The 13,903-nt window shown below is 45.8% G+C and overlaps 1 protein-coding gene across 1 annotated transcript; it reads right to left on the bottom strand.

Moving 5' to 3' along the window:
- Window positions 1-3,111: 3,111 nt before the first annotated feature.
- On the bottom strand, window positions 3,112-11,254 carry LOC109899904 (probable E3 ubiquitin-protein ligase TRIM8). The gene is made up of 6 exons (XM_020495531.2): window positions 11,144-11,254; window positions 8,420-9,055; window positions 6,858-6,953; window positions 6,460-6,725; window positions 6,129-6,244; window positions 3,112-5,998 (listed from the first exon to the last, which is right to left on the bottom strand). Exons 1-6 carry the CDS (start codon window positions 11,177-11,179, stop codon window positions 5,334-5,336), a joined length of 1,815 nt encoding a protein of 604 aa, XP_020351120.2. The 5' UTR covers window positions 11,180-11,254; the 3' UTR covers window positions 3,112-5,333.
- Window positions 11,255-13,903: the final 2,649 nt, after the last annotated feature.

The following is a 13,903-nucleotide window of genomic DNA, read 5'->3' as shown; positions in this document are numbered from 1 at the left end:
GGTACAGGAAAAATGATAGCCATCTTGAAGCATGTGGGGACAACAAACTGGAACAGGGAGAGATTAAATATGTCCGTAAATACACCAGCCAGCTGGTCTGCGCTTGCTTTGAGGACGTGGCTAGGTTGCCGTCTGGGCCAGCAGCCTTGCGAGGGTTAACACGTTTAAACGTTTTACTCACGTCAGCCACAGAGAAGGAGAGGGGAGGGGCGCAGTTCTTGGTAGCGGGCTGTGACAGTGGCACTGTAGTATCCTCAAAGTGGGCAAAGGTGTTTAGTTTGTCTGGAAGAGTGACGTCGGTGTCCGTGACGTGGCTGGATATCTTTTTGTAGTCCGTGATTTCCTGTAGACCCTGCTACATACGTCTCGTGTCTGAGCCATTGAATTGCGACTCCACCTTGTCCCTGTACTGGCATTTTGCTTGTTTGATTGCCTTGCGGAGGGAATAGCTACACTGTTTATATTCATATTCCCAGACCTCTTTCCATGGTTAAATGTGGTGGATCGCGCTTTCAGTTTTGCCAGAATGCCACCACCCATTCACGGTTTCTGGTTAGGGTAGCTTTTAATAGTCACAGTGGGTACAACATCTCCAATGCACTTCTTTATAAATTGGTCGGACCAGCGTTGAATGATCCTCGTCACTGGTACATCCTGTTTGAGTTTCTGCCTATAAGACGGAAGGAGCAAGATGGCGTCATGGTTGGATTTGCCAAAGCGAGGGCGGGGGAGGGCTTTGTATGCATCGCGGAAGTTAGAGTAGCAGTTGTCGAGGGTATTGCGTATGCGCGTAGCGCAATCAATATGCTGGAAGAGTGTTCTCAAATTTGCTTTGTTAAAAATCTCAGCTACAATAAATGCAGCCTCAGGATGTATGGTTTCCAGTTTTCATATAGTCCAGTGAAGTTCCTTGATGGCCGTCTTGGTGTCTGCTTGAGGGGGAATGTACACAGCTGTGACTATAACTGACGAGAATTCTCTTGGTAGGTAAAATGGCCGGCACTTGATTGTAAGGAATTCTAGATCAGGTGAGTAGAAGGACTTGAGTTCCTGTATGTTGTTATGATTACACCATGAGTCCTTAATCATAAAGCATACACCCCCGCCCTTTCTTTTCCCAGAGAGGTGTTTATCTGTCGCCGCGATGCATGGAGAAGCCCGGTGGCTGAACTGATTCCGACAACATATCCCGAGAGCCATGTTCCCGTGAAACAGAGAATGTTACAATCTCTGATGTCTCTCTGGAAGGCAACCCTTGCTCGAATTTCATCTACCTTGTTGTCAAGAGACTGAACATTGGCTACTAGTATATTCGGGAGCGGTGTGCACGTCTGCGGAGCCTGGCCAAGTGGCCGCTTCGTCTGCTCCTTCTGCTGTGTCGTTGTTTTGGATCGCCTACTGGAATTAGCTCCATTGTCCTGGGTGGTGGTCCGAATAGAGCATCCGCTTCGGTTAAGTCGTATCACTGGTCGTAATGTTGGTAAGTTGACATTGCTCTTATATCCAATAGTTCTTCCCGGCTGTATGTAATAAGACGATTTCCCGGGGTAACAATGTAAGAAATAATACATTTAAAAAAAATACTGCATAGTTTTCTAAGAACTCAAAGCGAGGCGACCATCTCTGTCGGTGCTATGCTGGCTCGTTTATTAACAGAGTCATGTGATACTGTTTGTTGGCCAGGGTCGGCCTAAACTCCGTGCTTTGCTGCAGATTATCTGATCTACAATTCACCTCACTGTCCAAACCATTGTACATCAACTAGCTCTGGTCCAGGGCATTAAGTGCAGCTTGCTAATACTGAGCTCAGTGTTAGCAAGCCACACTAATGCCCTGGACCAGAGCTAGGTATCGACATGCTGATGATGAAGAGATTAGTGAACCTGCACATGCATGGCCTAGCTAGGAATATGGGTTTAAAGAAGCGTATTAGTCAAGCCAAACCTTTTTGACGACGAGCAGATAGTAATGTCCTCCTCTCTTCACACACAAACAAAATCTCCCCTATGCTAAAAGCTCATCATCTGTAATAGAAGACCATGTACTGTATCATGTATACTGGATATTTCTGAGTACCATTTAATGTGTAAATCAAACTATTTTCTATCATGTAATACTGTGTATAGAAATATCATAAATGTGACATGTATGAATAATGTATATGTAACAAAATAGCTGTAAAGAAAAACAAAGATACTGTTATCATCCGAAGGAGAATGAGCTAGCTTGCTGATGGGCTAATAAAAATAATACAAAAATAAAAACTCTCTCTCTGACACACAAGTGCACACACTAATAGTGGATCATCCCTGCTAGCTGAAGAGGATTGAGGTCCAAAGTGCTAGGTGGCAGAAAGCTTTAAAGCTACAGCTTAGTCAGCCTGAAACACACCCACCCTGATAGACAGATTCCTCTCTCTCTTTCTCATGTGCTTCCACTACCCATGAAGTTTCCACTGCAATAAAAACCTGCTGATACACTACTGATGTTAGTATGTAGTTCTGTTGGTGGGCGAAGTGGGTGGATCTCGGTCTCTCTTTCGGTAATTTCTCTTGTTAACAGACGACTGTGTGTGTGAGCTGTACGGGTGAGGGGGCGGACAGCCAACTCAAGATTCTGACCCAGATTCAGGCACCCGTCCCTCCACAGACCAACCTCGCCTCAGAGATAAGATGACTTCTCCAACCAGTTTGTTTACTGGAGCTCAGCTTTCTTTATAACCTATCCTCAAGGTTTTACCAACTTCCCCACCCCTGACTCCACCAGAGACAGAGCTGAACGACTTTGATCCAGTGTGTGAGATTGAGAGGGAGAGAGGCTTCCACCCATGACTCATCACTACAGAGAAAGAGCAGCACAACTTTGACTGTATGTCTACCACCCCTGACCACAGGGTCTTCTGGCAGCTTCACTCAGACGAACACCCAGTAAATGACAGGGTCAGTTGGATGTCTTACAATGTGTGGTGGTTGTATTCTTATGAGAGTCTCCCCTTCAACCAACTACATAGCAAGCAATGATATTTACAGTGCCCTCTAATTTTTGGCACAGTGAAGCATTGTCTTTTCTTTTGATTCTATACTACGATTTGAAATCAAACAATGACTGAGGTTAAAGTGCAGACTGTCAGCTTTAATGAGTGTATTTTCATGCATATTGGGTGAACCTTTTAGAAATTACATCACCGTTAGTACATATTCACCCCCATTTTAGGGGAGCAAAAGTTTTGGGACAAATTCACATGTGTATTAAAGTAGTGAAAAGTTTAGTATTTGGTCCCATATTCATAGCACACAATGACTACAATGATCAAGCTTGTGACTGCACATTTGTTGGATGCATTTGCTGTGTGTTTTGGTTGTTTCAGATTATTTAGTGCCCAAAATAAATGAATGGTAAATCATGTAGGGGTCACTTAATGTAAATAAGAATATGTTTAAACACTGCTACATAAATGTGGATGCTACCATGATGGTTAATCCTGAATGAACCGTGAAAGTTAGACACACAAATATCATAACCCCCCCAAAAACAAAATGCTCACCACCTGTTATTGTAATGGTGGGAGGTTATGTCTTGGGGGTATGATATTTGTGCGTCTAACTTTCTCACTCATCATGATTCACGGTTCAGCCAGGATTATCCACCATCATGGTAGCATCCACATTCACGTAGAAGTGTAGTTCAGTATCAGTAAGTAAAACTATTTACTTTACAGATCTGAAAATAACAGCTGACAAGAGAAAAGAGGAAGAGACTTGAGTTGTGATCAAGAAATGGAGGGAAGTATCTTAAATGCCTTGATTTATTTGGAACCCTCCAATTGACGTCCTTTATTTTTCATTTCAAAATATTTACAAAAAAAAGTTTCCAATTTTTTTCTTCTATTGGTTGACTGTTCTTGTAATAGTTCCTTTCCAGCATTTTTAAAAACCAATGCTTAAGTCAAACAGTCCAGTTTCTCATAGAAAAAGTTCATGAAAAAAACCCTCAACCATTACTTCCACTCATCTTTTTTATTTTTCCACTTCTTGTTTTTTTTATTTTTTTTATTCCAGAGTGCTTTATAAAACTCTTTCCCGCATGCTTACAGCTGCAAACAGGAAGCCGAGAGCGTGTGCTTGTTAAAAGGAAGTGACGTCACCCTGCAGGAAGTACATTATTAACGCATAGTCACCGTCACACTCCCAGATGCTTGAGTTGATTTGTTTGGTCTGTCCAGTACAGTCCAGGCCATGTAGTTGCTCGCCGAGCCACCATCCTGTCTACGAGTCCAATTGTCTTCAAGACAAACATGATACCTGCTCATATGGTATGATTACTCATATGCCAAATATTAATAAAACAAAAAAAAGGAGCTCTCTCAGATGGAAGAATTCAATCCGATGGGAAGCCTGGCAGCACAACGGAAGGGGACGGAAGCCTGGCAGCACAACGGAAGGGGACAGAAGCCTGGCAGCACAACGGAAGGGGACAGAAGCCTGGCAGCACAACGGAAGGGGGTCGGATCCCCTCTCTGATGGGATTTGGATAAATGGGAATAAAGAAGGTCCATAATGAAGTAGGTTTACAGTTGCCCCAAAACCCTGATCTAGGGACAGGTTCTGCCATTTGAACCACTGATGTTTAAGGTTAGGACTGGGGGACAGGTCAGCTGATCTTGGACCTGTGTCTACAGGGAGGGTAGCTAATCCTAGACCTGTCTACAGAGCAACTTCTACACAGAGAGAAATCCCAACACACCCCCATCCCCCCCCAAAGTGCATGGGAGGGCGTCCCAGTCCACACACAGAAGAGAACTTGGAAGAGCGAGTGTGTTCAAGCTGCACAGTACATCCCTGAACTCAGCAAGGAGAGGAGACAAAACCAGAGCTGTAACAGTTATAAACCATTGTTCTCTTTACAGTTATCAGACCATGTTCAATAAACATGGAAAATAATTATAACATAAGGCTATCGATCTCACTACAACGGGGAAGGAGATGTCGCCAAAACATTTCAGTTGAGCCGAAGTGCTTCAGCGTCAACAGTTTTTGCACAAAGACACGTATCATCATACAGTACACTGTGTGTCTGACAGAGAAAACGAATACATGTCAACCCTGCCCCCGAGAGTGCTTGTAAGTGCATCTATACGAGTCGTAACATGGTGCTTATCAGAGGACTGTCCGTATAACATGTAGAAGTGAATGTCTGTGTGTACCTGTACATATGTAGGTTCTGCGTTTGTCTACATATGTAGACATGTGTTTATTTAACTAGTAGCGTAGTGCTTAGTAGAGAGCTGTTTGCCTGTAGAAGTGTGTGTGTATAGATAAATGCACGTATGCGTGTTAACTGGTGACATAGTGCTTGGTGGAGGGCTGCCCATACAGGCCATAGAAGTCTGTGTGTCTGTGCGTCTGCTGTGCATCTATCCAGTCTCTGACAGCCAGCCCTTGCATGGCTGGCGCTCCAGAGGCCAGGCCAGGGGGAGGGGGGTAGTCCTGGGTGCTTACCCAGGGAAAGGAGCCTGAACGTGGGTAGGGAGGGTGGCCGCGGTGGCCCGACACAGAGGGTACCCCAGAGCAGTAGCAATTATCCATGGTACACACCAGGATCTTACGCCCGCCATACTGGGGGAGCACTGCCTGTTGAGAAGTATGGGAGGAGCTACTGCCAGCAGGGGGGAAGTGGGAGGGACCGAACACAGACCCTGAATGGTGATTTGTTAGAGAGCCACTTCCACTTCCTGTTCCGCCATTTTCATTCATGTGGGAGGAGCCACAGGGAACCAGAGGCTGCTGATTGGAGGATTGGCCCTCCCCGGGGGCAGAGTTTGGGCCTAGGTAGGGCTGCTTGGATGAGGAGTCCTTGAACCCGGAAGCAGACGTTTTCCCAGTGCTTCCGTTGCTTTCTGGGAACGCAGAGGAGTGTTTGCGTTTCTCTGCCCCGGAGCCAAGGCCGCTGGGATACGCCTGGACGGACTGGAGGAACGAGGAGGGAGGGGCTAGGGGGGCTGGAGGGGGAGAGGTAGAGAAAGAGGGGGATCAGACTTACAAAGCTAAATATGAATTCCCTTGATCTACCAACACAAACAATCAGATACAGGTGTGAAGATTCTGTGAAGATGATTCTCTTGATCCTACCTTCCAGTGTTTTCCGTAGGCTCTTCTCCCTCTTGGAGAGTTCTGACAGGAACAGCTTAGAGTTGAGACTGCCCACCTTGTAGGGAGGGAGCGCACTTCCCACGCACGCTTGAGACCTACAACACACAAGTATGCATGCAACAAGCCTGGTATATTAGCGCTCCATTAAAAATATAGTTCCGGTTCTGTCTCCCTGTTACATGTCTGATCCTGTCATGAAAAGATATGTAAGGAGTTTGGAATTCTGTTCTAAATAAATAAAATAGTAATGTGTATCATGACAATTGTAACATGACTACAGTTGTAATGTGTGCAATAAGCCATCTCTCACCTCTCCATGAGGATCTTGACAGGTTTAGTATTCTTCATGAAGCCCAGCTCCTCAGCCTTGCCGAAGGCCGTGTGGACCGAGCTGAGCAGCTTCTGGGCCTCGTGTCTCTGTTCTCCCAGAGCTAGAACCTGGCCCGCGTTCTCCTGGCAGAACCTAGAACGCGCCCGCTCTAGGACCTCCAGTGTTCGGGACAGGTCTTCTTCCAAGAAGTGCTGCATCCGCTGGTACTGCACACGCACCTCCTCTTTTAGCTCACACACTCTATCCTGTAGGAGAGAACACACACCGTTATATACACACACACACAGTATACATGCATGTGCATGGGTGTGTGCAGCCTGTGCTCACTGGCTGAGGTGTGGGAGAGAAAGAGTGTTTGTGAGAGAAATCAGACATACCTCCACCACACACTTGTCAGAGTCGAGTTTACAGAGCTGCTCATCGATGTCCTGAACTCTCTCCTCCACCCTCTCCTGCTGCCGCAATAGATTTTGCTGAGAGAGAGAAATGGTAATGTCATTAATAGTTGGGTTCGATAACTCCTCATACATACCTGAACAAATAAAATCATGAGAAGAGAAACGCCATCAGGCCTCTAGGTGGCTGAGGCAGCCAATGTAGTCTCCATCTAACAAACAGTTGATCTGAGGGAGGGAGCTGTCATGGCAACCAAGCGCTATTTCTGGTGAATGAGGAATGAGCGAGAGAGATACTCTTCTCTCCTCCTTTCTCAGAACACCACATACACTTGGCCCACTCATGGTACTGTTGTCAAAACACTAGTTATTCTGGGCTGGTGTTGGCACGGCTACAACACACATGCCCAGATTGGCCAAACCAGAGTGCCACGCCACAATTACACTTCCTGGGGGCAAAGATTATAAGTAGGGCAGAACACTGCTCTTATACTATCTTCCTGCATACCCACGGTAGTAGTAGTCTGTCACTTGAATGCTGATAGATTCAGGCTCAGAGCAGAATCCTGGGGCAGGGATGATGGGGGATGTTCAGTACCTTTAAGGGGTACTGGGGGGGTGACTGATGGATAGAAATGGCATATGTAACATATTTTCCACCAGGACCCTCAGTGGAAAAGAATGATATGAGGAGGTGGGGTGGAGCTGGGGACCATGGTGGAGAGGTCATGGGGAGCATCTCTACCCCCTCTGCCACCAACACAAGATGCACTTAAGCAGTAACACGGTCACAGTACATTAACTTCAGGCTCCCAGAGTCACTCATTACAAAAAAATGGAGATGGTAGTCAGTCACAGGGAAAAAATCAGAGGACAGGAATTTAAAACTGTAGTTCATTATACAAGAACCTTCCTAACCATTCCAATGTGGTTGATTCCCCCCCCCCCCCCCCCCCGCCACCACACACACACACAAAAACACAGACAGAGAGTAGGCTACTAACAAGCTAATGCACACAGAGTATTAACAGAGCCATAAAACAGAGTCAGAGGCCAGAAGTAGTCACCAATATGAGTCAGGAGAAAAGCCTGTATGACTGACTAGTCCCTCATATCCCCAACCTGGGCATAGATGGTCATTTTTAAACCAGCCACAGCTTTCCTTTCTAGAACCCAGGAAATAAGAGCATCACAAGAAAACAAAAAGGAAACCATAAACAACCATTCCTCCTCTGATAACCACAGAAGAATCGCACTTCATTCCTCCCCCTCCATACAACCCCCCCTTCTCCCGGCTGGCGGTCCCAGGCGAGGATGCACCTGTGCTGGGGAGATAAGGCTGGCTTAGACCCCTCATTGTTCCACCCCTCTAACACATTGTTTGTCACTCTCAACAGATGAGAATGGGGGTTGGGTTGGATCACAATTGGAAAAATGCATACACTCGAGGACTGACAGTCCGACACACACACACTTATCCCCAATTTGAGCCGCTTTGTTCTTAAATCAAAGGAGGGTGTGTAAAAGACAGATTTTAGTCTTACCCGTATATCGTTGCGGCGTAGCTCCACGTCAGTGACTCCGTGTCCGTGACTGGGATGGCATCGTGTGAAGCAGCAGTATTGACACACGGCTGTCTGTTCTGCCTCACAGTGGTACAGTCTGTACTCGTCATGCTGAGGACACGTCCAGGCCTTGACTGCCTCAGCCTCCACCAGCAGGTGTCCCAGGGCGGAGCAGGGCTGCTGCAGGTGTGTCTGGACATGGCTCTGGCAACAGGGGGCGCTACAGCGCAGGCAAACCTTGACAGCCGGGAGTGGGGGGCCACGGCGGCACAGAATACACTGCAGCACCGGCGAGGCGGCCTTCTCTACAGACAAAGCGTTGAACTTGTCCACGATGTTGGACAGCTTGTGGTTCTTCTCCAGAGCAGGCTTCTGACTGTAGGCGTGGTTGCACTCAGGGCAGCGGACCAGGGAAGAGTCTTTAGCCCAGGCTTCGGAGATGCAGCCCCGGCAGAAGTTGTGCTTGCAGGGCAGCTGGATAGGTTCGGAGAAGACGTGCAGGCAGATGGGGCAGATCAGCTCCTCTTCGAAACAGTTCCTCCATGTCTCGGACAGGTCGGAGGTCGCCATGTTGGAGGCCATTTTGGGAGCGGCGGACAGACACGCGACAAAGACCTTCTCACATGAAAAAAAATAACAATCCTATGGATTGACTATGGATTTGTAGCCATGAACTAAGCCCCTGACTATAGATCAAATGTCTTGAGGACTGAGGGAAGACCTATGACTGTATACAGAAAGTCCAGTACGTTACTAGTCCTTTAGTGATATTTGTCTATTGTGCAACAAACTCAGCAATAAAGTGTTATTATCACTAGCACTTTCAACCAGTTTAGTCTAAAGGACTGGTGAATGAATGTCCTCAGCTCTCAACTATTGCTTTAAATCCAGGCAGCAGACATCCTGTTTGTGCAGAGCAGGTAAACCTAGGAAGATTCCACAGCCACCAGGAAAGGCCTCAGGGAAACGAGGAAAACACCCCGGTGATTACGACACACGGTCCGGGCTGACGTTATGCAAATTACCGTAAAGGGTTAGCAAGGCCTTCGTTTCTCTGAAATCACACGGTTAGGCAATAACCGGCTACTGTAACGGCTGACGAATGGTTCACTTTGTGCGTAGTATAGCCTAGGCCTAGTTCTCGCAGCTAAAAATTGTTCGTATTTCCAGCTACGGTATGATAGCAATAAAGGCACAGAGATCTACCAAGCAACACGGTTCAGACATTAAATTGAATCGGTCTAAATTAGGGTCGTTTGTACGGTTACATCACCGCCGAGCCGAATTTATTTCTATACAGCTGATGAAAGGCGGACGCTCACCTTTTCCTCTCCGTCTGCGTAGCCCTTCACTTTAGCTTGACAAGCTAGCCTTGACTTCCTCGTCCGCTTATGTTTGTTTCTCAATCGATTGAGGTGCAGAAATGAAGATAAGTAAAAGATTGCGTTGCCGAAATTATTCCTATACCGTCACCCTGAATAAAGCCATCTGTAAATCGATTAAGCTTGCGATGTTCCAAAGGGCACATTAATTGTTATTTTATCCTCTTCCAATAATACACCGACTATTTTGGGTACGTTCACAATTAATACGATTACGCTCGTGACATCTTTTTGGTACAATGATGAAACAAAAATACAAGGATTGCAAATCAGATACATGTGACAAGTGTCCTTAGCCCTTCAATAAACATTGCACCACGTTGCGACGGACTTTGATCCTCACAATAGCGACATAACTACAGCCTGTTTGATGTGTAACGTCGTCAGCTATAAAGCTTCCACAGGCAACACTCGCATATCTGTACACAAGGCCTAGACTTTTCTCACCAAATACTCTTCTCGGCTACTTGGGCCTAATGAAGACTTAATTAGTAAAAAGGACCAACAATACTTCGTTAGAAGGCGATTTACTGCATAGTTTATGGTTTAACCGACTTCAGTTCATAAGCACAAAACAAAGGCCAGGGTTTTTAGAATCCACTGGAATGTTGGCTTCTGTGGCGAGCCTTCGGATCATACACACAGACCGATCAAAACGTATCCAGGCCCAAAGATGTGTCCTGGCTTCATTCCTTTGGTTTATCAGGGACGGATCATAACTATTATCAGCTCACGTTCAGCTAAAACCATTTCACTCCACTGACTTCGTAAGCTTAATGAAATCGTTTTAATTCTGAGAAGTCATCTCACCATTTTCTGTCGCTGCACAAACAAATAAGACTACCTTACAATATTTACGACTACCACGGTTTTACATATTATTACATATAAATGCACCAGTCTAATCTTAATTTAAAGGGGATGTCGCTATTCTGGCCTTGTTAAAGGTAGCGGTCATCAATCTTGCGCTCCTCATCAAAAAAAGAAAAATAAAGAATCCACCGAGGATATAGGGCCTCGGTTATTCCCAAAACTCGTTTGGTTTGCAAATCACACCGAAACAAAAAGATTCCGTCGCGTTCAAACACGCCTCGCCAGTTCTTTCGGGTTCAGCGGTGTATATGTGGCCATTTTTCGAGTCCTTCTGTCCCGTTGTTAATAGCCGAGTTGCCTTGATCGTCCAAATCCAATCAGTCTCTGAATTATAATTTGCGACCCTCGTTTTTAAATCTCTCTCTCCCTCTTTCTAACTGAGCGTAGGGGCAAGGAGGAATGCTAGCTAGATAGACTAGTCGTTCAATCGGGTTAAACATCGGCTCACCCCTCCTTCCGGCTGGTCCCGTTGCTCCTCTACCATCACGTGACCTGTCACACAACCTATGCGTGTCACGTTTTTAAAGGAAGGCGTTGATGTGCAAGAACTGGAGAGGAGCATATTCAAATATCTATTAAGAAATTACGATACGTTTTTATTTTTCACAAGTATAGGAAAAAACGTGTTTATACTCAAATGTTTCTCTCCACAGAAATCTTTAAAAGGAGATACATTTTTTTTTACACGATTCAAAGATAAAATAATTTTAAAAATAGCCAAATAAATAAATAAAATAAAATGGTATATGTCGCATACACATATTTAGCAGATGTTATTACAGGTGGTGGCCTTATGCCTCACTCCCCCCTATCTGAGATATCTACTGCAGCCCTCATCCTCCACATACCCACCGATCCTGTAGAGGTTTTAAAGGTCCCCAAAGCACACACATCCCTGGGTTTCTTGTCTTTTCAGTTCGCTGCAACTAGCGACTGGAATGAGCCGCAACAAACACTCAAACTGGACAGTTTTACCTCATTCTCTTCATTCAAAGACTCAATCATGGACACTCTTACTGACAGCTGTGGCTGCTTTGCATGATGTGTTGTTGTCCCTACCTTCTTGCCCTTTGTACTGTTTTCTGTGCCCAATAATGTTTGTACAATGTTTTGTGCTGCTACCATGTTGTTGTCATGTTGTGTTGCTACTATGCTGTCTTGTCATGTGTTGCTGCCTTGCTGTGATGTTGTCTTAGGTCTCTCTTTATGTTGTGTTGTGTTGTCTCTCTTGTCATGATGTGTGTTTTGTCCTATATATATTTTTTTTTAAACTAAAGGGAACACTAAAATAACACATCCTAGATCTGAATTAATGAAATATTCTTATTAAATACTTTTTTCTTTACATAGTTGAATGTGCTGACAACAAAATCACACAAAAATTATCAATGGAAATCAAATGTATAAACCCATGGAGGTCTGGATTTGGAGTCACACTCAAAATTCAAGTGGAAAACCACACTACAGGCTGATTCAACTTTGATGTAATGTCCTTAAAACAAGTCAAAATGAGGCTCAGTAGTGTGTGTGGCCTCCCTACAATGCCTGGGCATACTCCTGATGAGGTGGCGGATGGTCTCCTGAGGGATCTCCTCCCAGACCTGGACTAAAGCATCAACTCCTGGACAGTCTGTGGTGCAACGTGGCGTTGGTGGATGGAGCGAGACATGATGTCCCAGATGTGCTCAATTGGATTCAGGTTTGTGGAACGGGCGGGCCAGTCCATAGCATCAATGCCTTCCTCTTGCAGGAACTGCTGACACACTCCAGCCACATGAGGTCTAGCATTGTCTTGCATTAGGAGGAACCCAGGGCCAACCGCACCAGCATATGGTCTCACAAGGGGTCTGAGGATCTCATCTCGGTACCTAAAGACAGTCAGGCTACCTCTGGCGAGCACATGGAGGGTTGTGCGGCCCCCCCAAAGAAATGACACCCCACACCATGACTGACCCACCTCCAAACCGGTCATGCTGGAGGATGTTGCAGGCAGCAGAACGTTCTCCACGGCGTCTCCAGACTCTATCACGTCTGTCACATGTGCTCAGTGCGAACCTGCTTTCATCTGTGAAGAGCACAGGGCGCCAGTGGTGAATTTGCCAATCTTGGTGTTCTCTGGCAAATGCCAAACGTCCTGCACGGTGTTGGGCTGTAAGCACAACCCCCACCTGTGGACGTCGGGCCCTCATACCACCCTCATGGAGTCTGTTTCTGACCGTTTGAGCAGACACATGCACATTTGTGGCCTGCTGGAGGTCATTTTGCAGGGCTCTGGCAGCGCTCCTCCTGCTCCTCCTTGCACAAAGGCGGAGGTAGCGGTCCTGCTGCTGGGTTGATGCCCTCCTACGGCCTACTCCACATCTCCTGATGTACTGGCCTGTCTCCTGGTAGCGCCTCCATGCTCTGGACACTGCTGACAGACACAGCAAACCTTCTTGCCACAGCTTGCATTGATGTGCCATCCTGGATGAGCTGCACTACCTGAGCCACTTGTGTAGGTTGTGGACTCCGTCTCATGCTACCACTAGAGTGAAAGCACCGCCAGCATTCAAAAGTGACCAAAACGTCAGCCAGGAAGCATAGGAACTGAGAAGTGGTCTGTGGTCACCACCTGCAGAACCACTCCTTTATTGGGGGTGTCTTGCTAATTGCCTATCATTTCCACCTGTTGTCTATTCCATTTGCACAACAGCATGTGAAATGTATTGTCAATCAGTGCTGCTTCCTAAGTGGACAGTTTGATTTCACAGAAGTGTGATTGACTTGGAGTTACATTGTGTTGTTTAAGTGTTTCCTTTATTTTTTTGAACAGTGTATATATATATACAGTGGGGCAAAACAGTATTTAGTCAGCCACGAATTGTGCAAGTTCTCCCACTTAAAAAGATGAAAGAGGCCTGTAATTTCATCATAGGTACACTTCAACTATCACAGACAAAATGAGAAAAAAAATCCAGAAAATCACATTGTAGGATTTTTTATGAACTTATTTGCAAATTATGGTGGAAAATAAGTATTTGGTTAATAACAAAAGTTTATCTCAATACTTTGTTATATACCCTTTGTTGGCAATGACAGAGGTCAAATGTTTTCTGTAAGTCTTCACAAGGTTTTCACACACTGTTGCTGGTATTTTGGCCCATTCCTCCATGCAGACCTCCTCAAGAGCAGTGATGTTTTGGGGCTGTTGCTGGGCAACACAGACTTT

The sequence above is a fragment of the Oncorhynchus kisutch genome, linkage group LG11 (genome assembly GCF_002021735.2).
Source record: "Oncorhynchus kisutch isolate 150728-3 linkage group LG11, Okis_V2, whole genome shotgun sequence".
In the NCBI taxonomy this organism is placed as follows: domain Eukaryota; kingdom Metazoa; phylum Chordata; class Actinopteri; order Salmoniformes; family Salmonidae; genus Oncorhynchus; species Oncorhynchus kisutch.
The sequence above is the reverse complement of the archived record's forward strand: the minus strand, read 5'-3'. Positions and strand labels throughout refer to the sequence as shown.